This window comes from Telmatherina bonti (assembly GCF_933228915.1).
Source record: "Telmatherina bonti genome assembly, chromosome: 4".
NCBI lineage: Eukaryota > Metazoa > Chordata > Actinopteri > Atheriniformes > Telmatherinidae > Telmatherina > Telmatherina bonti.
Window position 1 is genome coordinate 38253186 of NC_136622.1, and position 23732 is coordinate 38276917.

General features: G+C 61.6%; 1 protein-coding gene across 1 annotated transcript in view; it reads right to left on the bottom strand.

The window, feature by feature from the left end:
• Window positions 1-22479, bottom strand: part of otud5a (OTU deubiquitinase 5a) — a 31535-nt gene extending 9056 nt beyond the window's left edge. The window contains 9 exon segments of the mRNA XM_079239760.1: window positions 12006-12077; window positions 12195-12405; window positions 14526-14711; window positions 14792-14940; window positions 15020-15176; window positions 15259-15323; window positions 19414-19454; window positions 19456-19481; window positions 21657-22479. Of these exon segments, the coding sequence (XP_079095886.1) occupies window positions 12006-12077; window positions 12195-12405; window positions 14526-14711; window positions 14792-14940; window positions 15020-15176; window positions 15259-15323; window positions 19414-19454; window positions 19456-19481; window positions 21657-22244 (1495 nt within the window). The 5' untranslated portion in view covers window positions 22245-22479.
• Between the last annotated feature and the right edge of the window lie 1253 nt (window positions 22480-23732).

Sequence of the window (23732 nt, forward strand, 5' to 3'; positions counted from 1 at the left end):
GGGTCTGAGTGTTTTAATATAAAAATGTTCTACTTTCTCACCACCTCGATCAGCTGTTTTATCAAAACAATCCGTTTTACCTGCAACAGGAAACACACGGAAGCAGCAACTCCACTTCCTGCTTTCTCAGTGTTAACCACACCCACCTCACATGTCCGACCAATCACACGATACTTCTCGCCCCGCAAGGAAAAAGTCCTGCAGCCGGATGTGTCCAGAACTGTCCTCAAACACATCCGCGAGAACAAAATGACGTCATTTTCTTCTTGGAGCCTCGAGAACAAGAAAAAAGTTCTGTCTTCTGAACGTCAGATAAAACCCAAAGTGTGTGTGAAAGCTCTCACACACACACAAACACACACAAACACAGGTCTGCTCAGCTGCTTCCTGTTGATTCAGAACGAGATTTAGCTGTAAACAACGGCGGTACGGACCTGAAGGTTCCAGCAGGAAGCAGAAGGCTCGCCGGCCTGATGACAACTTACACACCCCTCCCTCCCTGAGTTTAACAGATAAGCTGCTGTGGGGCGGTAAACACAGGGATGGTTACATGTGGAGATGTTCATGAACCATCGGTGTGCAGGAGAAACAAGTGTTGTGAAATATTTAAGCGTGATGCGTCGCAGGGGGGTCATGATGGAGGAGGTAAAGGTTCTCCTTTTCTTCCAGACAGGAAACGGGATCGTTAGAAGTCTGAGGAAGTTTTTACTGAGTTTCAGGGCTCCAACGGGCTTCATTTCACCACACATCCTGTTTACAGCAGTACAACTGAGAGACACAGAGACGTCGGGGGGAGGAGGAGGAGCAGAAGACGTTGGGGGGAGCAGGAGGAGCAGAAGACGTTGGGGGGAGCAGGAGGAGCAGAAGACGTTGGGGGGAGCAGGACACGTTGGGGGGAGCGGAAGGAGCAGAAGACGTTGGGGGAAGCAGGAGGAGCAGAAGACGTTGGGGGGAGAAGGAGACGTTGGGGGGAGCAGGAAGAGCAGGAGATGCGGAGACGTCGGGGGGGAGAAGGAGGAACAGGAGACGCGGAGACGTCGGGAGGAACAGGAGACGCGGAGACGTCGGGGGGAGCAGGAGGAACAGGAGACGCGGAGACGTCGGGGGGAGCAGGAGGAACAGGAGACGCGGAGACGTCGGGGGGAGCAGGAGGAACAGGAGACGCGGAGACGTCGGGAGGAACAGGAGAGGCGGAGACGTCGGGGGGAGCAGGAGGAACAGGAGACGCGGAGACGTCGGGGGGAGCAGGAGGAACAGGAGAAGCGGAGACGTCGGGAGGAACAGGAGACGTCGGGAGGAACAGGAGACGCGGAGACGTCGGGGGGGAGCAGGAGGAACAGGAGACGCGGAGACGTCGGGGGGAGCAGGAGGAACAGGAGACGCGGAGACGTCGGGGGGAGCAGGAGGAACAGGAGACGCGGAGACGTCGGGGGGAACAGGAGACGCGGACACGTCGGGAGGAAGAGGAGACGCGGAGACGTCGGGGGGAGCAGGAGGAACAGGAGACGCGGAGACGTCGGGGGGAGCAGCAGGAACAGGAGACGCGGAGACGTCGGGGGGAGCAGGAGGAAAAGGAGACGCGGAGACGTCGGGGGGAGCAGGAGGAAAAGGAGACGCGGAGACGTCGGGGGAAGCAGGAGGAACAGGAGACGCGGAGACGTCGGGGGGAGCAGGAGGAAAAGGAGACGCGGAGACGTCGGGGGAGCAGGAGGAACAGGAGACGCGGAGACGTCGGGGGGAGCAGAAGGAACAGGAGACGCGGAGATGTCGGGGGGAGCAGGAGGAACAGGAGACGCGGAGACGTCGGGGGGAGCAGGAGACGCGGAGACGTCAGGGGGAGCAGGAGGAACAGGAGACGCGGAGACGTCGGGGGGGAGCAGGAGGAACAGGAGAAGCGGAGACGTCGGGGGGGAGCAGGAGGAACAGGAGAAGCAGAGACGTCGGGGGGGAGCAGGAGGAACAGGAGACGCGGAGACGTCGGGGGGAGCAAGAGGAACAGGAGACGCGGAGACGTCGGGGGGAGCAGGAGGAACAGGAGACGCAGAGACGTCGGGGGGAGCAGGAGGAACAGGAGACGCGGAGACGTCGGGGGGAACAGGAGACACGGAGACGTCGGGGGGAACAGGAGACACGGAGACGTCGGGGGGAACAGGAGACACGGAGACGTCGGGAGGAACAGGAGACGCGGAGACGTCGGGGGGAGCAGGAGGAAAAGGAGACGCGGAGACGTCGGGGGAGCAGGAGGAACAGGAGACGCGGAGACGTCGGGGGGAGCAGGAGAAACAGGAGACGCGGAGACGTCGGGGGGGAGCAGAAGGAACAGGAGAAGCGGAGACGTCGGGAGGAACAGGAGACGCGGAGACGTCGGGGGGAGCAGGAGGAAAAGGAGACGCGGAGACGTCGGGGGAGCAGGAGGAACAGGAGACGCGGAGACGTCGGGGGGGAGCAGAAGGAACAGGAGAAGCGGAGACGTCGGGAGGAACAGGAGACGCGGAGACGTCGGGGGGAGCAGGAGGAAAAGGAGACGCGGAGACGTCGGGGGAGCAGGAGGAACAGGAGACGCGGAGACGTCGGGGGGAGCAGGAGGAACAGGAGACGCGGAGACGTCGGGGGGGAGCAGGAGGAACAGGAGACGCGGAGACGTCGGGGGGAGCAGGAGGAACAGGAGACGCGGAGACGTCGGGGGGGAGCAGGAGGAACAGGAGACGCGGAGACGTCGGGGGGAGCAGGAGGAACAGGAGACGCGGAGACGTCGGGAGGAACAGGAGACGCGGAGACGTCGGGGGGAGCAGGAGGAAAAGGAGACGCGGAGACGTCGGGGGAGCAGGAGGAACAGGAGACGCGGAGACGTCGGGGGGAGCAGAAGGAAAAGGAGACGCGGAGACGTCGGGGGGGAGCAGGAGGAACAGGAGAAGCAGAGACGTCGGGGGGGAGCAGGAGGAACAGGAGACGCGGAGACGTCGGGGGGAGCAGGAGGAACAGGAGACGCGGAGACGTCGGGGGGAGCAGGAGGAACAGGAGACGCGGAGACGTCGGGGGGAGCAGGAGGAACAGGAGACGCGGAGACGTCGGGGGGAGCAGGAGGAACAGGAGACGCGGAGACGTCGGGGGGAGCAGGAGGAACAGGAGACGCGGAGACGTCGGGGGGAACAGGAGACGCGGACACGTCGGGAGGAAGAGGAGACGCGGAGACGTCGGGGGGAGCAGGAGGAACAGGAGAAGCGGAGACGTCGGGAGGAACAGGAGACGGGGAGACGTCGGGAGGAACAGGAGACGCGGAGACGTCGGGGGGGAGCAGGAGGAACAGGAGACGCGGAGACGTCGGGGGGAGCAGGAGGAACAGGAGACGCGGAGACGTCGGGGGGAACAGGAGAAGCGGACACGTCGGGAGGAAGAGGAGACGCGGAGACGTCGGGGGGAGCAGGAGGAACAGGAGACGCGGAGACGTCGGGGGGAGCAGCAGGAACAGGAGACGCGGAGACGTCGGGGGGAGCAGGAGGAAAAGGAGACGCGGAGACGTCGGGGGAACAGGAGGAACAGGAGACGCGGAGACGTCGGGGGGAGCAGGAGACGCGGAGACGTCGGGGGGAACAGGAGGATCAGGAGACGCGGAGACGTCGGGGGGGGAGCAGGAGGAACAGGAGAAGCGGAGACGTCGGGGGGGAGCAGGAGGAACAGGAGAAGCAGAGACGTCGGGGGGGAGCAGGAGGAACAGGAGAAGCGGAGACGTCGGGGGGAGCAGGAGGAACAGGAGACGCGGAGACGTCGGGGGGGAGCAGGAGGAACAGGAGACGCGGAGACGTCGGGGGGAGCAAGAGGAACAGGAGACGCGGAGACGTCGGGGGGAGCAGGAGGAACAGGAGACGCGGAGACGTCGGGGGGAGCAGGAGGAACAGGAGACGCGGAGACGTCGGGGGGAGCAGGAGGAACAGGAGACGCGGAGACGTCGGGGGGAGCAGGAGGAACAGGAGACGCGGAGACGTCGGGGGGAACAGGAGACGCGGACACGTCGGGAGGAAGAGGAGACGCGGAGACGTCGGGGGGAGCAGGAGGAACAGGAGAAGCGGAGACGTCGGGAGGAACAGGAGACGGGGAGACGTCGGGAGGAACAGGAGACGCGGAGACGTCGGGGGGCAGCAGGAGGAACAGGAGACGCGGAGACGTCGGGGGGAGCAGGAGGAACAGGAGACGCGGAGACGTCGGGGGGAACAGGAGACGCGGACACGTCGGGAGGAAGAGGAGACGCGGAGACGTCGGGGGGAGCAGGAGGAACAGGAGACGCGGAGACGTCGGGGGGAGCAGCAGGAACAGGAGACGCGGAGACGTCGGGGGGAGCAGGAGGAAAAGGAGACGCGGAGACGTCGGGGGAAGCAGGAGGAACAGGAGACGCGGAGACGTCGGGGGGAGCAGGAGGAAAAGGAGACGCGGAGACGTCGGGGGAGCAGGAGGAACAGGAGACGCGGAGACGTCGGGGGGAGCAGAAGGAACAGGAGACGCGGAGATGTCGGGGGGAGCAGGAGGAACAGGAGACGCGGAGACGTCGGGGGGAGCAGGAGACGCGGAGACGTCAGGGGGAGCAGGAGGAACAGGAGACGCGGAGACGTCGGGGGGGAGCAGGAGGAACAGGAGAAGCGGAGACGTCGGGGGGGGAGCAGGAGGAACAGGAGAAGCAGAGACGTCGGGGGGGAGCAGGAGGAACAGGAGAAGCGGAGACGTCGGGAGGAACAGGAGACGGGGAGACGTCGGGAGGAACAGGAGACGCGGAGACGTCGGGGGGGAGCAGGAGGAACAGGAGACGCGGAGACGTCGGGGGGAGCAGGAGGAACAGGAGACGCGGAGACGTCGGGGGGAACAGGAGACGCGGACACGTCGGGAGGAAGAGGAGACGCGGAGACGTCGGGGGGAGCAGGAGGAACAGGAGACGCGGAGACGTCGGGGGGAGCAGCAGGAACAGGAGACGCGGAGACGTCGGGGGGAGCAGGAGGAAAAGGAGACGCGGAGACGTCGGGGGAAGCAGGAGGAACAGGAGACGCGGAGACGTCGGGGGGAGCAGGAGGAAAAGGAGACGCGGAGACGTCGGGGGAGCAGGAGGAACAGGAGACGCGGAGACGTCGGGGGGAGCAGAAGGAACAGGAGACGCGGAGATGTCGGGGGGAGCAGGAGGAACAGGAGACGCGGAGACGTCGGGGGGAGCAGGAGACGCGGAGACGTCAGGGGGAGCAGGAGGAACAGGAGACGCGGAGACGTCGGGGGGGAGCAGGAGGAACAGGAGAAGCGGAGACGTCGGGGGGGAGCAGGAGGAACAGGAGAAGCAGAGACGTCGGGGGGGAGCAGGAGGAACAGGAGACGCGGAGACGTCGGGGGGAGCAAGAGGAACAGGAGACGCGGAGACGTCGGGGGGAGCAGGAGGAACAGGAGACGCAGAGACGTCGGGGGGAGCAGGAGGAACAGGAGACGCGGAGACGTCGGGGGGAACAGGAGACACGGAGACGTCGGGGGGGAGCAGAAGGAACAGGAGAAGCGGAGACGTCGGGAGGAACAGGAGACGCGGAGACGTCGGGGGGAGCAGGAGGAACAGGAGACGCGGAGACGTCGGGGGGAGCAGGAGGAAAAGGAGACGCGGAGACGTCGGGGGAGCAGGAGGAACAGGAGACGCGGAGACGTCGGGGGGAGCAGGAGAAACAGGAGACGCGGAGACGTCGGGGGGGAGCAGAAGGAACAGGAGAAGCGGAGACGTCGGGAGGAACAGGAGACGCGGAGACGTCGGGGGGAGCAGGAGGAAAAGGAGACGCGGAGACGTCGGGGGAGCAGGAGGAACAGGAGACGCGGAGACGTCGGGGGGGAGCAGAAGGAACAGGAGAAGCGGAGACGTCGGGAGGAACAGGAGACGCGGAGACGTCGGGGGGAGCAGGAGGAAAAGGAGACGCGGAGACGTCGGGGGAGCAGGAGGAACAGGAGACGTCGGGGGGAGCAGGAGGAACAGGAGACGCGGAGACGTCGGGGGGGAGCAGGAGGAACAGGAGACGCGGAGACGTCGGGGGGAGCAGGAGGAACAGGAGACGCGGAGACGTCGGGGGGGAGCAGGAGGAACAGGAGACGCGGAGACGTCGGGGGGAGCAGGAGGAACAGGAGACGCGGAGACGTCGGGAGGAACAGGAGACGCGGAGACGTCGGGGGGAGCAGGAGGAAAAGGAGACGCGGAGACGTCGGGGGAGCAGGAGGAACAGGAGACGCGGAGACGTCGGGGGGAGCAGAAGGAAAAGGAGACGCGGAGACGTCGGGGGGGAGCAGGAGGAACAGGAGAAGCAGAGACGTCGGGGGGGAGCAGGAGGAACAGGAGACGCGGAGACGTCGGGGGGAGCAAGAGGAACAGGAGACGCGGAGACGTCGGGGGGAGCAGGAGGAACAGGAGACGCGGAGACGTCGGGGGGAGCAGGAGGAACAGGAGACGCGGAGACGTCGGGGGGAGCAGGAGGAACAGGAGACGCGGAGACGTCGGGGGGAACAGGAGACGCGGACACGTCGGGAGGAAGAGGAGACGCGGAGACGTCGGGGGGAGCAGGAGGAACAGGAGAAGCGGAGACGTCGGGAGGAACAGGAGACGGGGAGACGTCGGGAGGAACAGGAGACGCGGAGACGTCGGGGGGGAGCAGGAGGAACAGGAGACGCGGAGACGTCGGGGGGAGCAGGAGGAACAGGAGACGCGGAGACGTCGGGGGGAACAGGAGACGCGGACACGTCGGGAGGAAGAGGAGACGCGGAGACGTCGGGGGGAGCAGGAGGAACAGGAGACGCGGAGACGTCGGGGGGGAGCAGCAGGAACAGGAGACGCGGAGACGTCGGGGGGAGCAGGAGGAAAAGGAGACGCGGAGACGTCGGGGGGAACAGGAGGAACAGGAGACGCGGAGACGTCGGGGGGAGCAGGAGACGCGGAGACGTCGGGGGGAACAGGAGGATCAGGAGACGCGGAGACGTCGGGGGGGAGCAGGAGGAACAGGAGAAGCGGAGACGTCGGGGGGGAGAGGGAGGAACAGGAGAAGCAGAGACGTCGGGGGGGAGCAGGAGGAACAGGAGACGCGGAGACGTCGGGGGGAGCAAGAGGAACAGGAGACGCGGAGACGTCGGGGGGAGCAGGAGGAACAGGAGACGCGGAGACGTCGGGGGGGAGCAGGAGGAACAGGAGACGCGGAGACGTCGGGGGGAGCAGGAGGAACAGGAGACGCGGAGACGTCGGGGGGAGCAGGAGGAACAGGAGACGCGGAGACGTCGGGGGGAACAGGAGACGCGGACACGTCGGGAGGAAGAGGAGACGCGGAGACGTCGGGGGGAGCAGGAGGAACAGGAGAAGCGGAGACGTCGGGAGGAACAGGAGACGGGGAGACGTCGGGAGGAACAGGAGACGCGGAGACGTCGGGGGGCAGCAGGAGGAACAGGAGACGCGGAGACGTCGGGGGGAGCAGGAGGAACAGGAGACGCGGAGACGTCGGGGGGAACAGGAGACGCGGACACGTCGGGAGGAAGAGGAGACGCGGAGACGTCGGGGGGAGCAGGAGGAACAGGAGACGCGGAGACGTCGGGGGGAGCAGCAGGAACAGGAGACGCGGAGACGTCGGGGGGAGCAGGAGGAAAAGGAGACGCGGAGACGTCGGGGGAAGCAGGAGGAAAAGGAGACGCGGAGACGTCGGGGGGAGCAGGAGGAAAAGGAGACGCGGAGACGTCGGGGGAGCAGGAGGAACAGGAGACGCGGAGACGTCGGGGGGAGCAGAAGGAACAGGAGACGCGGAGATGTCGGGGGGGAGCAGGAGGAACAGGAGACGCGGAGACGTCGGGGGGAGCAGGAGACGCGGAGACGTCAGGGGGAGCAGGAGGAACAGGAGACGCGGAGACGTCGGGGGGGAGCAGGAGGAACAGGAGAAGCGGAGACGTCGGGGGGGAGCAGGAGGAACAGGAGAAGCAGAGACGTCGGGGGGGAGCAGGAGGAACAGGAGACGCGGAGACGTCGGGGGGAGCAAGAGGAACAGGAGACGCGGAGACGTCGGGGGGAGCAGGAGGAACAGGAGACGCAGAGACGTCGGGGGGAGCAGGAGGAACAGGAGACGCGGAGACGTCGGGGGGAACAGGAGACACGGAGACGTCGGGGGGAACAGGAGACACGGAGACGTCGGGGGGGAGCAGAAGGAACAGGAGAAGCGGAGACGTCGGGAGGAAACGGAGACGCGGAGACGTCGGGGGGAGCAGGAGGAAAAGGAGACGCGGAGACGTCGGGGGAGCAGGAGGAACAGGAGACGCGGAGACGTCGGGGGGAGCAGGAGAAACAGGAGACGCGGAGACGTCGGGGGGGAGCAGAAGGAACAGGAGAAGCGGAGACGTCGGGAGGAACAGGAGACGCGGAGACGTCGGGGGGAGCAGGAGGAAAAGGAGACGCGGAGACGTCGGGGGAGCAGGAGGAACAGGAGACGCGGAGACGTCGGGGGGAGCAGGAGGAACAGGAGACGCGGAGACGTCGGGGGGGAGCAGGAGGAACAGGAGACGCGGAGACGTCGGGGGGAGCAGGAGGAACAGGAGACGCGGAGACGTCGGGGGGGAGCAGGAGGAACAGGAGACGCGGAGACGTCGGGGGGAGCAGGAGGAACAGGAGACGCGGAGACGTCGGGAGGAACAGGAGACGCGGAGACGTCGGGGGGAGCAGGAGGAAAAGGAGACGCGGAGACGTCGGGGGAGCAGGAGGAACAGGAGACGCGGAGACGTCGGGGGGAGCAGAAGGAAAAGGAGACGCGGAGACGTCGGGGGGAGCAGGAGGAACAGGAGACGCGGAGACGTCGGGGGGAGCAGGAGGAACAGGAGACGCGGAGACGTCGGGAGGAACAGGAGACGCGGAGACGTCGGGGGGAGCAGGAGGAAAAGGAGACGCGGAGACGTCGGGGGAGCAGGAGGAACAGGAGAAGCGGAGACGTCGGGAGGAGCAGGAGACGCGGAGACGTCGGGAGGAGCAGGAGACGCGGAGACGTCGGGAGGAAAAGGAGACGCGGAGACGTCGGGGGGAGCAGGAGGAACAGGAGACGCGGAGACGTCGGGAAGAACAGGAGACGCGGAGACGTCGGGGGGAAAAGGAGGAACAGGAGACGCGGAGACGCCGGGGGGGAGCAGGAGGAACAGGAGACGCGGAGACGTCGGGAAGAACAGGAGACGCGGAGACGTCGGGAAGAACAGGAGACGCGGAGACGTCGGGGGGAAAAGGAGGAACAGGAGACGCGGAGACGCCGGGGGGGAGCAGGAGGAACAGGAGACGCGGAGACGTCGGGGGGGAGCAGGAGTAACAGGAGACGCGGAGACGTCGGGGGGAACAGGAGACGTGGAGACGTTGGGGGGAGCAGGAGGAACAGGAGACGCGGAGACGTCGGGGGGGAGCAGGAGGAACAGGAGACGCGGAGACGTCGGGAGGAACAGGAGACGCGGAGACCTCGGGGGGAGCAGGAGGAAAAGGAGACGCGGAGACGTCGGGGGAGCAGGAGGAACAGGAGACGCGGAGACGTCGGGGGGGAGCAGAAGGAAAAGGAGACGCGGAGACGTCGGGAGGAACAGGAGACGCGGAGACGTCGGGGGGAGCAGGAGGAAAAGGAGACGCGGAGACGTCGGGGGGAACAGGAGGATCAGGAGACGCGGAGACGTCGGGGGGGAGCAGGAGGAACAGGAGACGCGGAGACGTCGGGGGGAGCAGGAGACGCGGAGACGTCGGGAGGAACACGAGGCGCGGAGACGTCGGGGGGGAGCAGGAGGAACGGGAGACGCGGAGACGTCGGGAGGAATAGGAGACGCGGAGACGTCGGGGGGAACAGGAGGAACAGGAGACGCGGAGACGTCGGGGGGAGCAGGAGACGCGGAGACGTCGGGGGGAACAGGAGGATCAGGAGACGCGGAGACGTCGGGGGGGAGCAGGAGGAACAGGAGACGCGGAGACGTCGGGGGGAGCAGGAGGAGGAGACGCGGAGACGTCGGGAAGGAGCAGGAGGAACAGGAGACGCGGAGACGTCGGGGGGGAGCAGGAGGAACAGGAGACGCGGAGACGTCGGGAGGAACAGGAGACGCAGAGACGTCGGGGGGAGCAGGAGACGCGGAGACGTCGGGGGGAGCAGGAGGAACAGGAGACGCGGAGACGTCGGGGGGAGCAGGAGGAACAGGAGACGCGGAGACGTCGGGGGGAGCAGGAGGAACAGGAGACGCGGAGACGTCGGGGGGAGCAGGAGGAACAGGAGACGCGGAGACGTCGGGGGGAGAAGGAGGAACAGGAGACGCGGAGACGTCGGGGGGAGCAGGAGGAACAGGAGACGCGGAGACGTCGGGGGGAGCAGGAGGAACAGGAGACGCGGAGACGTCGGGGGGGAACAGGAGGAACAGGAGACGCGGAGACGTCGGGGGGAACAGGAGGAACAGGAGACGCGGAGACGTCGGGGGGAACAGGAGGAACAGGAGACGCGGAGACGTCGGGGGGAACAGGAGGAACAGGAGACGCGGAGACGTTGGGGGGGGAGCAGGAGGAACAGGAGACGCGGAGACGTCGGGGGGAGCAGGAGGAACAGGAGACGCGGAGACGTCGGGGGGAACAGGAGGAACAGGAGACGCGGAGACGTTGGGGGGGAGCAGGAGGAACAGGAGACGCGGAGACGTCGGGGGGAGCAGGAGGAACAGGAGACGCGGAGACGTCGGGGGGAGCAGGAGGAACAGGAGACGCGGAGATGTCGGGGGGAGCAGGAGGAACAGGAGACGCGGAGACGTCGGGGGGAGAAGGAGGAACAGGAGACGCGGAGACGTCGGGGGGAGCAGGAGGAACAGGAGACGCGGAGACGTCGGGGGGAGCAGGAGGAACAGGAGACGCGGAGACGTCGGGGGGAGCAGGAGGAACAGGAGACGCGGAGACGTCGGGGGGAGCAGGAGGAACAGGAGACGCGGAGACGTCGGGGGGAGCAGGAGGAACAGGAGACGCGGAGACGTCGGGGGGAGCAGGAGGAACAGGAGACGCGGAGACGTCGGGAGGAACAGGAGACGCGGAGACGTCGGGGGAGCAGGAGGAAAAGGAGACGCGGAGACGTCGGGGGAGCAGGAGGAACAGGAGACGCGGAGACGTCGGGAGGAGCAGGAGACGCGGAGACGTCGGGAGGAGCAGGAGACGCGGAGACGTCGGGAGGAAAAGGAGACGCGGAGACGTCGGGGGGAGCAGGAGGAACAGGAGACGCGGAGACGTCGGGGGGAGCAGGAGGAACAGGAGACGCGGAGGACGTCGGGGGGAACAGGAGGAACAGGAGACGCGGAGACGCCGGGGGGGAGCAGGAGGAACAGGAGACGCGGAGACGTCGGGAAGAACAGGAGACGCGGAGACGTCGGGAAGAACAGGAGACGCGGAGACGTCGGGGGGGAAAAGGAGGAACAGGAGACGCGGAGACGTCGGGGGGAGCAGGAGGAACAGGAGACGCGGAGACGTCGGGGGGAGCAGGAGACGCGGAGACGTCAGGGGGAGCAGGAGGAACAGGAGAAGCAGAGACGTCGGGGGGAGCAGGAGGAACAGGAGAAGCAGAGACGTCGGGGGGAGCAGGAGGAACAGGAGAAGCAGAGACGTCGGGGGGAGCAGGAGGAACAGGAGAAGCAGAGACGTCGGGGGGAGCAGGAGGAACAGGAGAAGCAGAGACGTCGGGGGGAGCAGGAGGAACAGGAGAAGCAGAGACGTCGGGGGGAGCAGGAGGAACAGGAGAAGCAGAGACGTCGGGGGAGAGAGGAGGAACAGGAGAAGCAGAGACGTCGGGGGGAGCAGGAGGAACAGGAGAAGCAGAGACGTCGGGGGGAGCAGGAGGAACAGGAGAAGCAGAGACGTCGGGGGGAGCAGGAGGAACAGGAGAAGCAGAGACGTCGGGGGGAGCAGGAGGAACAGGAGAAGCAGAGACGTCGGGGGGAGCAGGAGGTCCTCTAACATTCGGTGTGAAAGTGACGTTCTGACAGACGGACGGGTTTCTCACCAAACGCAGTCGGCGACATCTCCTGCATGATGGCTCTGTACTCCAAGTGATGACGACTCTGATTACTGGGACCTGAAGGCATCACACACACACACACACACACACACACACACACACACACACACACACAGTGTGACTGATCCAGCAGTACGTAGCGGGGGGGGGGGGTCTGTGGAGGTGTGTGGTTACCTGGGGCGCAGGGTGACGGCGGTTTGCTCAGGATGAGGGCAGCACCTGCAGGGGAGGGGGGCTTGTTGTGGGTCGACGGAGCTGTTGTGAGGTCGGAGTGGGAATGGGAGGGGTCAGAGTCACGCTGCCGTGGTGACCGGGCACTCCAGTCATCCAGTCCGCTAGAAGCCGCGGCGGTGGCGGAGCTGCACGTGGCGCTGGCTTTACGGGGCTGAAGTGACAAAACATGACGGTTTGTTGTAACACACATGGTCCCAGGTCCCACCCCCAGTCCCCCTCTGCTCCCACCTCTAGTCCCAGGTCCCGCCCCAGTCCCCCTCTGCTCCCACCTCTAGTCCCAGGTCCCGCCCCCAGTCCCCCTCTGCTCCCACCTCTAGTCCCAGGTTCCGCCTCCAGTCCCCCTCTGCTCCCACCTCTAGTCCCAGGTCCCGCCCCCAGTCCCCCCTCTGCTCCCACCTCTAGTCCCAGGTTCCGCCTCCAGTCCCCCTCTGCTCCCACCTCTAGTCCAGGTCCCGGCCCCGCCCCCAGGTCCCCCTCTGCTCCCACCTCTAGTCCCAGGTCCCGCCCCCAGTCCCCCTCTGCTCCCACCTCTAGTCCCAAGTCCCGCCCCCAGGTCCCCCTCTGGTCCCACCTCTAGTCCCAGGTCCCGGCCCCGCCCCCAGTCCCCCTCTAGTCCCAGGTCCCGCCCCCAGGTCCCCCTCTGGTCCCACCTCTAGTCCCAGGTCCCGGCCCCGCCCCCAGTCCCCCTCTGCTCCCACCTCTAGTCCCAAGTCCCCGCCCCCAGGTCCCCCTCTGGTCCCACCTCTAGTCCCAGGTCCCGGCCCCCGCCCCGAGTCCCCCTCTGCTCCCACCTCTATTCCCAGGTCCCACCCCCAGGTACCCCTCTGGTCCCACCTCTAGTCCCAGGTCCCGGCCCCGCCCCCAGTCCCCCTCTGGTCCCACCTCTAGTCCCAGGTCCCGCCCCCAGTCCCCCTCTGCTCCCACCTCTAGTCCCAGGTCCCGCCCCCAGTCCCCCTCTGCTCCACCTCTAGTCCCAGGCCCCGCCCCCAGTCCCCCTCTGCTCCCCACCTCTAGTCCCAGGTCCCGCCCCCAGGTCCCCCTCTGGTCCCACCTGTAGTCCCAGGTCCCGGCCCCGCCCCCAGTCCCCCTCTGGTCCCACCTCTAGTCCCAGGTCCCACCCCCAGGTCCCCCTCTGTCCCACCTCTAGTCCCAGGTCCCGGCCCCCGCCCCCAGTCCCCCTCTGCTCCCACCTCTATTCCCAGGTCCCGGCCCCGCCCCCAGTCCCCCTCTGGTCCCACCTCTAGTCCCAGGTCCCACCCCCAGGTCCCCCTCTGGGTCCCACCTCTAGTCCCAGGTCCCGGCCCCGCCCCCAGTCCCCCTCTGCTCCCACCTCTAGTCCCAGGTCCCGGCCCCGCCCCCAGTCCCCCTCTGCTCCCACCTCTATTCCCAGGTCCCGGCCCCGCCCCCAGTCCCCCTCCTAGTCCCAGGTCCCGCCCCCAGTCCCCCTCTGGTCCCACCTCTAGTCCCAGGTCCCGGCCCCGCCCCCAGTCCCCCTCTGGTCCCACCTCTAGTCCCAGGTCCCGCCCCCAGGTCCCCCTCTGCTCCCACCTCTAGTCCCAGGTCCTGGCCCCGCCCCCAGTCCCCCTCTAGTCCCAGGTCCCGCCCCCAGTCCCCCTCTGGTCCCACCTCTAGTCCCAGGTCCCGGCCCCGCCCCCAGTCCCCCTCTGCTCCCACCTCTAGTCCCAGGTCCCGCCCCCCAGGTACCCCTCTGCTCCCACCTCTAGTCCCAGGTCCCGGCCCCGCCCCCAGTCCCCCTCTGCTCCCACCTCTAGTCCCAGGTCCCGCCCCAGTCCCCCTCTGGTCCCACCTCTAGTCCCAGGTCCCGCCCCAGTCCCCTCTCTGGTCCCACCTCTAGTCCCAGGTCCCGCCCCCAGTCCCCTCTCTGGTCCCACCTCTAGTCCCAGGTCCCGCCCCAGTCCCCTCTCTGGTCCCACTCTAGTCCCAGGTCCCGGCCCCGCCCCCAGTCCCCCTCTGCTCCCACCTCTAGTCCCAGGTCCCGGCCCCGCCCCCAGTCCCCTCTGCTCCCACCTCTAGTCCCAGGTCCCCGCCCCGCCCCCAGTCCCCCTCTGCTCCCACCTCTAGTCCCAGGTCCCTCCCCCAGTCCCCCTCTGCTCCCACCTCTAGTCCCAAGTCCCGGCCCCGCCCCCAGTCCCCCTCTGCTCCCACCTCTAGTCCCAAGTCCCGGCCCCGCCCCCAGTCCCCCTCTGCTCCCACCTCTAGTCCCAGGTCCCGGCCCCGCCCCCAGTCCCCCCTCTGGCCCCCGGCCCGTACCTGCCGGGCCTGCTTCTCCTGGTCCTGCAGCCACTGCAGGTAGGACTCCCGTGCCACCTGCTCCTCGATGGCCTCGTTCGTGGCCTCCCAGTCCGTCGCCCTCTTCTTGTCCTCCAACATCTGCTGCTCGATCCACGACTCCTCCGAGGTCTTGATGGCGGATTTCATCAGAGACTGGTCTGCGTACTGGGAGGAGGACAACACACACATATGTTGAGATAACACACACACACACACCCACAGTGTGCCTGTTCTGGTTCTGGTACCCCAGGCTTGAAGGCGGGCAGACCCAGGCCCACCCCGATAGTGGCCTTGTTGGGATTCACCACAGAGTTGTAGTGGATGTTGCGGTGGTAGCTGACTCTGATTGGCTCATCATTGTTCTGGTGGATGCCGTGGAATGTGTTGATTGGCTCTGCGGGAAGAGGCGGGGCGGAGTGAGGCTGAAGGAAGGTGATTGGCTGACCACGGATCAGGTGGGCAGAGCAACTCACCTGTGCTGTACTGGTACACCTCCACAGGTCTGTTGTACATCTCGGCCATGGCCTGCATTTCGATGTGGTTGCCATGGCAATTGTTTTTCCTCTTCCTGTTGATGTATGTGGTGAAATCTTCCGTCACGTAGTTGGAGAAATAATCAGCATTCTTCATCTGTTGGCCACAAAGAAACTTTAGCAATACATATGGTGAGCTGGCAGCTGATCGGCCGACACCAGAGTCAGGTGAAGCTCACCAGGTAATCCATACAGTGTTTCCGCACCACCTCGTGCATGTCCTGGTCTCCGTAAACCTGATCAGCTGAGACACACAGAACCAGTCCGGTCATTTCACCAGGTATTAACCAGTTATTCAACTAGTTATCTAAACAGATATTAACCATTCATTTTATTAGTTATTAACCAGTTATATAGGATATTAACCATTAATTTACCTGTTATTAACCAGTTATTCAACTGGTTAACAGATACTAACCATTCATTTAACCAGTTATTCAACTGGTTAACAGATACTAACCATTCATTTAACCAGTTATTCAACTGGTTAACAGATACTAACCATTCATTTAACCAGTTATTCAACTAGTTATCTAAACAGATATTAACCATTCATTTTACCAGTTATTAACCAATATGAGTCTGAAACCAACCGTTTATTTAAAACTCGACGAAGTTTGTTTACGAATAAACACAAAGTTTTTTTTTTTCCAAACTGAACAGAAATTTTTTTACAGAGTAGAAACATTTAACACAACAACGTCCCGCCAGACCAGCACCACCACCAACAAAACCAGTTACTCCCAAAGTCGCAAATATTTACAGGATCATAACGTGATGAAGGAGAATATTAAGATAAAATTAAATAATGTAAGTGAAAGAAAATGGATGGATGGATGAAATGAAGTAAAAGATAACAGTTTAAATACAGAATTAAAAATAGATTAAATATAGATTTAAAACTAACAAAATAAAAATAAAAACCTAAATTAGGTTAAAAATTTATTAATTTTATTAAATAAAATACAAATAAAGAATAAAAACGTACAAATCAAAACTTCCAATCTAAAACAATAAATAATCATTAAAAAATAAAATAAATAACTTTAACAAAAGTTTTAGCCTGCAGATTAAAACGTTTGCTCTGGTTTCTGAGCATCTCCACATCTGCAGGTTCTGGAGGGTTTCACAGACCGGATCAGACCCTGAGAACAGTTCTGAACCGGGAACCCATTCAGACTGTTAACCTGCTGCAATCTGTGTTTTCCATCGGGTCCAGGTCAGACCTGCAGGTCTGAAGGTTCTGGTCCGGTGTGCAGCTCACCGTCTGACAACGGTCTGACATCAGGTAATAATAATCAATCAATCAGCTTCTGGAACAAACTTCCTGTCTGGTGGAGGCGGTGGGATGAGCTGATCTACCAGCAAGTCACATGACCGGTAACGACGGTGACTGGTCATGTAACCTCCCACCAGCTTCCTTTGCAGCCGCGTGTGCACACACACACACGCACGCACGCATGCGCACGCACGCGCGCACACACACACACACACACACACACACACACACACAGAATCTCCAGAATCTGGCATATGTAGTTGCTAGGCAACGGAGGACTGGAGCACTATGGGTAATTCTCGTCCACCAGATAAGCCGTCTCATTGCAGACGACGTAGAACACCTGGTCGTCTACGCATCCCTGCTCCAACACGCCTGACACAAACTAATCAGGCATTGTGCAGAACTTCATCGGCTGTTGGATCCATTTCATGGACGCCAGGTGCGTTGGAGCAGGGATACATGGAACACCTGGAGGACAGCGGTCCTTGACAACCGGAGCTGGACTCTCCTGCAGGAATTTATCCGCTGAGAAATAAATCTATAAATCAACTGTTTTCTGTTCAACTTATTAACCATGTACAGATGTTGGCGAGAGAGCTGGAGAGGTCTGGTCTCCGCAGGGCGTTCCAGCCTTCTGCAGCCCGGCACACAGAACCTCCGCCTGCAGCGCGAGTCACAGCAACCGCCCGCTGGAACACAACACAGCTGGTCCTCACTACAGCTCCGCCTCCTGGTCCTCACTGCAGCTCCGCCTCCTGGTCCTCACTGCAGCTCCGCCTCCTGGTCCTCACTGCAGCTCCGCCTCCTGGTCCTCACTGCAGCTCCGCCTCCTGGTCCTCACTGCAGCTCCGCCTCCTGGTCCTCACTGCAGCTCCGCCTCCTGGTCCTCACTGCAGCGCCGCCTCCTGGTCCTCACTGCAGCTCCGCCTCCTGGTCCTCACTGCAGCTCCGCCTCCTGGTCCTCACTGCAGCTCCGCCTCCTGGTCCTCACTGCAGCGCCGCCTCCTGGTCCTCACTGCAGCGCCGCCTCCTGGTCCTCACTGCAGCGCCGCCTCCTGGTCCTCACTGCAGCTCCGCCTCCTGGTCCTCACTGCAGCTCCGCCTCCTGGTCCTCACTGCAGCTCCGCCTCCTGGTCCTCACTGCAGCGCCGCCTCCTGGTCCTCACTGCAGCGCCGCCTCCTGGTCCTCACTGCAGCTCCGCCTCCTGGTCCTCACTGCAGCTCCGCCTCCTGGTCCTCACTGCAGCGCCGCCTCCTGGTCCTCACTGCAGCTCCGCCTCCTGGTCCTCACTGCAGCTCCGCCTCCTGGTCCTCACTGCAGCTCCGCCTCCTGGTCCTCACTGCAGCTCCGCCTCCTGGTCCTCACTGCAGCGCCGCCTCCTGGTCCTCACTGCAGCTCCGCCTCCTGGTCCTCACTGCAGCGCCGCCTCCTGGTCCTCACTGCAGCTCCGCCTCCTGGTCCTCACTGCAGCTCCGCCTCCTGGTCCAAACGCAGACCTCCGCCTCCGTCAGAGACCGGGACCCGGATCCGGTCAGAGCAGGATCCAGTAATGCTGGAACATGGGAGCTGCCTGTGAGTGCAGAAGCCAGGCTGTCGGGATGTTGTCCAGCTTCGTCCTGCTGGAATCAGCGAGGTCTTCCTGAAGGAGTCAGCGGTTCACATCAGTTCCCATCCAGGCGAGTCCTTCAGGGAAGACCTCCACATTTCAGCTACATCACTGGCCTGACATGTTGCTTTTACTGGGAAGGATGGGAAAGCTGCAGACCTTCTGGTTATCCTGACATTTCACACGTGTGCTGATCAGCTGATCGACAGGTGAGAACACCAAGCTTCGCTGAAACACTTCCTTACATAACAGGAGGGCAGGTGTGTGGTTACAGGTAACACACGCACACACACACACGTGGTTTTATAACTGCAAGAACACAAAAGCTGGAACCTGAAACACAACCTGGACCTCCCTCCTCTTTCACACTGATCCCACAAAGCGTGGTGTCCAGCTTTCCTCTGACACCTGAAGACACCGCGTGAAGGAGCCGAGGAGGAAACTCCACTCAGCTGATCTGCAGCTACATGCTGCCCCCCGCTGGCCACCAGAGGAGCTGCAGGAAGCGGCCTGCGCTGCGTTTAAATGCCCCGTCATTCTTCCGGTAAAAGCATTTCAGTCTGTAATTTCCCACGTTTAAACGGATCAAACAAGCAGAACAACCTTCCGGAAGCTTCTGCTCACTTTTCATCTCGAAATCCGTTTTCATGGTTTTCACAGTATGGCGTCCACAGGAAGTAGAATCTTGGAAAATAAATCCTGTTTCCATGACAACCAAACAGTTCACACAATAGCACATTAAAAGTGTGTAAAGGCACAAACAGACCCACCCCACCGGCCCACGCGCCGAGTCGCCGTCCCCGAGCCACGCGCCGAGTCGCCGTCCCCGGCCCACGCGCCGAGTCGCCGTCCCCGGGCCACGCGCCGAGTCGCCGTCCCCGGCCCACGCGCCGAGTCGCCGTCCCCGGCCCACGCGCCGAGTCGCCGTCCCCGGCCCACGCGCCGAGTCGCCGTCCCCGGCCCACGCGCCGAGTCGCCGTCCCCGGCCCACGCGCCGAGTCGCCGTCCCCGCCCCACGCGCCGAGTCGCCGTCCCCGGCCCACGCGCCGAGTCGCCGTCCCCGGCCCACGCGCCGAGTCGCCGTCCCCGCCCCACGCGCCGAGTCGCCGTCCCCGCCCCACGCGCCGAGTCGCCGTCCCCGCCCCACGCGCCGAGTCGCCGTCCCCGGCCCACGCGCCGAGTCGCCGTCCCCGGCCCACGCGCCGAGTCGCCGTCCCCGCCCCACGCGCCGAGTCGCCGTCCCCGGCCCACGCGCCGAGTCGCCGTCCCCGGCCCACGCGCCGGGTCGCCGTCCCCGGCCCACGCGCCGAGTCCCCGGCAGCCACGTTGTGTTGTAGCCGCCATGTTTGCAGAAACACATCTGGACACGTCCCGCTGACATCATCATCTTCGTCATCGTTCCGGTGGATGGGACGCCGCCTGCTGATGAAGATGATGGTACTCACCCACGGCTCTGAACAGACACGCTCCGTCCTCCTTCATCTTGCAGAGCTTTTTCAAACCAGTGTTCCTGCTGAAGCAACACAGAGCTGCATCAGAGACCAGTTCTCCCAGTATCAGCCCTGCTGGTCAGACTGGAGACCAGTTCTCCCAGTATCAGTCCTGCCGGGCAGACTGGAGACCAGTTCTCCCAGTATCAGTCCTGCCGGGCAGACTGGAGAGCAGTTCTCCCAGTATCAGCCCTGCCGGGCAGACTGGAGACCAGTTCTCCCAGTATCAGTCCTGCCGGGCAGACTGGAGACCAGTTCTCCCAGTATCAGTCCTGCCGGGCAGACTGGAGACCAGTTCTCCCAGTATCAGTCCTGCCGGGCAGACTGGAGACCAGTTCTCCCAGTATCAGTCCTGCCGGGCAGACTGGAGACCAGTTCTCCCAGTATCAGCCCTGCCGGGCAGACTGGAGACCAGTTCTCCCAGTATCAGTCCTGCCGGGCAGACTGGAGGTCAGTACTCCCAGTATCAGCCCTGCCGGGCAGACTGGAGACCAGTTCTCCCAGTATCAGTCCTGCCGGGCAGACTGGAGAGCAGTTCTCCCAGTATCAGCCCTGCCGGGCAGACTGGAGGTCAGTACTCCCAGTATCAGCCCTGCCGGGCAGACTGGAGACCAGTTCTCCCAGTATCAGTCCTGCCGGGCAGACTGGAGACCAGTTCTCCCAGTATCAGCCCTGCCGGGCAGACTGGAGACCAGTTCTCCCAGTATCAGTCCTGCCGGGCAGACTGGAGACCAGTTCTCCCAGTATCAGCCCTGCCGGGCAGACTGGAGACCAGTTCTCCCAGTATCAGCCCTGCCGGGCAGACTGGAGACCAGTTCTCCCAGTATCAGTCCTGCCGGGCAGACTGGAGACCAGTTCCCCCAGTATCAGCCCTGCCGGGCAGACTGGAGACCAGTTCTCCCAGTATCAGTCCTGCCGGGCAGACTGGAGACCAGTTCTCCCAGTATCAGCCCTGCCGGGCAGACTGGAGACCAGTTCTCCCAGTATCAGCCCTGCTGGGCAGACTGGAGACCAGTTCTCCCAGTATCAGCCCTGCTGGGCAGACTGGAGACCAGTTCTCCCAGTACACATACAGACTTCACCTGCCAGATCTCAGCTGTCACATGATCAGGTTGAAATGACCAACCAGACAAAGGAAACCGCTCTGACCAATCACAGAGCTCCTCCATCACCAACTTAACTTTCTTGCTTCCCAACAAACCTTACTGCTTCAGGTTCCTCCTAACTGGTCTGATGTCTGACACATCGATTTGAGATCTTAATCAGGATTTTCTGAGATAACAGGAGCTAACCAGCTAACGAACGTAAGCAGGCTAAAGCTAAGTCACGTTGTTAACTGGCTAAAAACCGCGGTTGTTTAAAGCAGGAGATCGGGTACCTGTCAATCAAAAGGACACGCCCCTAAATATGCCGAATTTCGAGATTAAATGAATTTTAATCCTGGAGGACCTGAAGAATCTGGAGGACCTGAAGGACCTGGAGGACCTGAAGAATGTGGAGGACCTGGAGGATCTGGAGGACCTGAAGAATCTGGAGGACCTGAAGGACCTGGAGGACCTGAAGGACCTGAAGGACCTGAAGGACCTGAAGAATCTGGAGGACCTGGAGGACCTAGAGGACCTGGAGGATCTGGGGATCGCCAACGTGCATGCTCCTCGTGCACACATCTCTACAACACAGCAGCCTGAGCTTGGCATTCAGGAAACTGTTTTAGGTGAACCCTGCCCGCCCCCCAGGAACCCCCCCCCCCCCCCCCCCCCCCCCACCCCCCACAGCATCCCGTGTCACTGGTTACCATGGTGATTTCCTCCCCACCTGAATAAAGAACAAACCAGGTTTTTAACGACAGGTGTCACGGTGTGTGTCCATGTCTCCTGGCAGGTAATGCTGAGGACTGGTCCAGGAATCAGCGTCTTCTCACCTGTCAGGACCCGTTGCCATGGTTACCTGAGGACGCTTCACGGCGTGCGCGCACGATGACGTCAAACATTTAATCACGTCATCAGCATGAAAAGCTTCTATAAAGTTTCTCCAGTAAAAGCAGAACTTAGCTTTTTCTTCTAATGTTGGTTTAAATCCAGACGATGCAGCGGAGATAAAGAGCCTCCAGATGTCGCAGGTTTGTAGCTGCGTTAGCATTAGCACCACGGCTAGCCACCGTGGCCGGGTTAGCATTAGCATCGCGGCTAGTAGCCTACCTGCTCCACTGTGGCCGGGTCCATGGACTGCAGCCGGGCGGCGTTCTCGTACTCATCCTCGCTGTTGTTCCCCGCTCCCTCCTCCGTGTCCTGGCTGGAGCCCACACCTCCCGGTCCGGCCACCCCGGGCTGGCCTCCCCCGGCCAGAGCAGCGACCACCCCGCTGGAGCAGGAGCCTGCCTGCCGCCGCCTCTTGCTGAGCCCAGGCCCGGAGCAGCAGCTCCCCAAGCCGCCTCCGCATCCCACAACACCGGCCGAAACCACAAGCTCTCCGCGGGACCCTGCGACCATTCCGCCGCTGCTGTCCCGCCCGTCGCCCGGCCCCACCGGGGACACGGAGCCAACGGGCGGCGGAGAGGCCTGCTGCGGCCGGGAAGTCGCCTCGATGCTCCGCCTGTCGTCCCGGGCAGAGGGCGGAGCGGTCTGGTAGGACCACGGCGGGGGCGAAGCCCTGGGTCGGGCTCCCGTTCGTCCTGCATGGGGGTGCGGGTGCTGGTGAGGGTCGGAACCGCTTCGACGGTCGCTGTCATCGGCGTGGTCCGAGACGCCGACCCCGGAGCTGGGCTTCTTCTTCGGGAGGATCGTCATGGTGGAGGGAGGGGGGCAGGGAGGGGGTCAGAGGGGGACAAGTCCTCCCGTTCTGGATCAAACGTGTCGGTCAGTTCGCCCCTTGGCCCGGCCCTTCGCCTGGAATCGCCGACAAGAGGCAGTTATCGAGGCGAAACGGAGGAAAGAAGCGGCTTCGGTTCGACGGTTCTGCTGAACAAAAACAAAAAGCGTCTCTTCTTCTTCTTCTTCCCGTTCTCCAAAACATCAACACAGCCTGACGCGGCGTGCTGACGTCACTTCCTGGTTGCGGCCAGCTCTACGTCAGGCCATCTGTCGGAGCGTCACGTTTAGAGAAGCGATTTTGACAAACCTTCATCACATGGAGCAGCGCGAGAGCCTGTTGGTCTGTCCTGTTAGTGCCGTGGCGACCTGTCCAGGTCAGAAGGGGTAGGGGAGGGGGGGGGGTCCTGACCTCTGAGACCCCCCTCTTCTGATCTGTCCAAATCAGGACCCCCCCTCCCGACCTGTCCAGGTTAGACCCCCCCGCCCCCCTTCTGATCTGTACAGGTCAGGACCACCCACCCCCCCACCCACCCTTTTGACCCTTGACCCCGAGTTCTTGTTCCCCAGCAGGGACTGATGGAGCCTATCTGTGCAGTACTTGAAGTCACCAGTAGTAAGTATATATATATATATATGTATATATATATATATATATATATATATATATGTATATATATATATGTATATGTATATATGTATATATATATATGTATATATGTATATGTATATATATATATATATGTATATATATATATATATATATGTATATATATATATATATATATATATATATATATATATATATATATATGTATATATATGTATATATATATATATATATATATATGTATATATATGTATATATATATATATATATATATGTATATATATGTATATATATATATATATGTATATATATGTATATATATATATATATATATATGTATATATATGTATATATATATATATATGTATGTATATATATATATATATATATATGTATATGTATATATATATATATATATATATATATATATATATATATATATATATATATATATATATATATGTCTTCTATATGCTGTCTTCTTCTACAAAAAGAAATCATTTTTCTTTCCAGAAAATTCTCTTTTGGCAGGGTTAAATCCCAAAAGGGTTTTTTTTTCCTATAAAATTCTAAACTTCCTCTTCAAGAAAGACAATCCCTCTTTTAGAAGAATTCTGTTTCTTAGCAGGTCTAAATCTCAAGAGTTTTTTTTCCCTCAATACTATTATATCTTCCTTTTCAGAAAAAAATGTTCTTTCTGTTCAGAAAGAACCACCTTTTCTGCAGGACTAAATCCCCAGAGAGTAGTTTTTATTTTTTTGCTTAAATCCTATCTTCCTTTTCAGAAAGACCACTCTTTCCATCCGGAAAGAACTATCTTTTCTGCAGGACTAAAATCTCCAAAGAGTTATAGATCC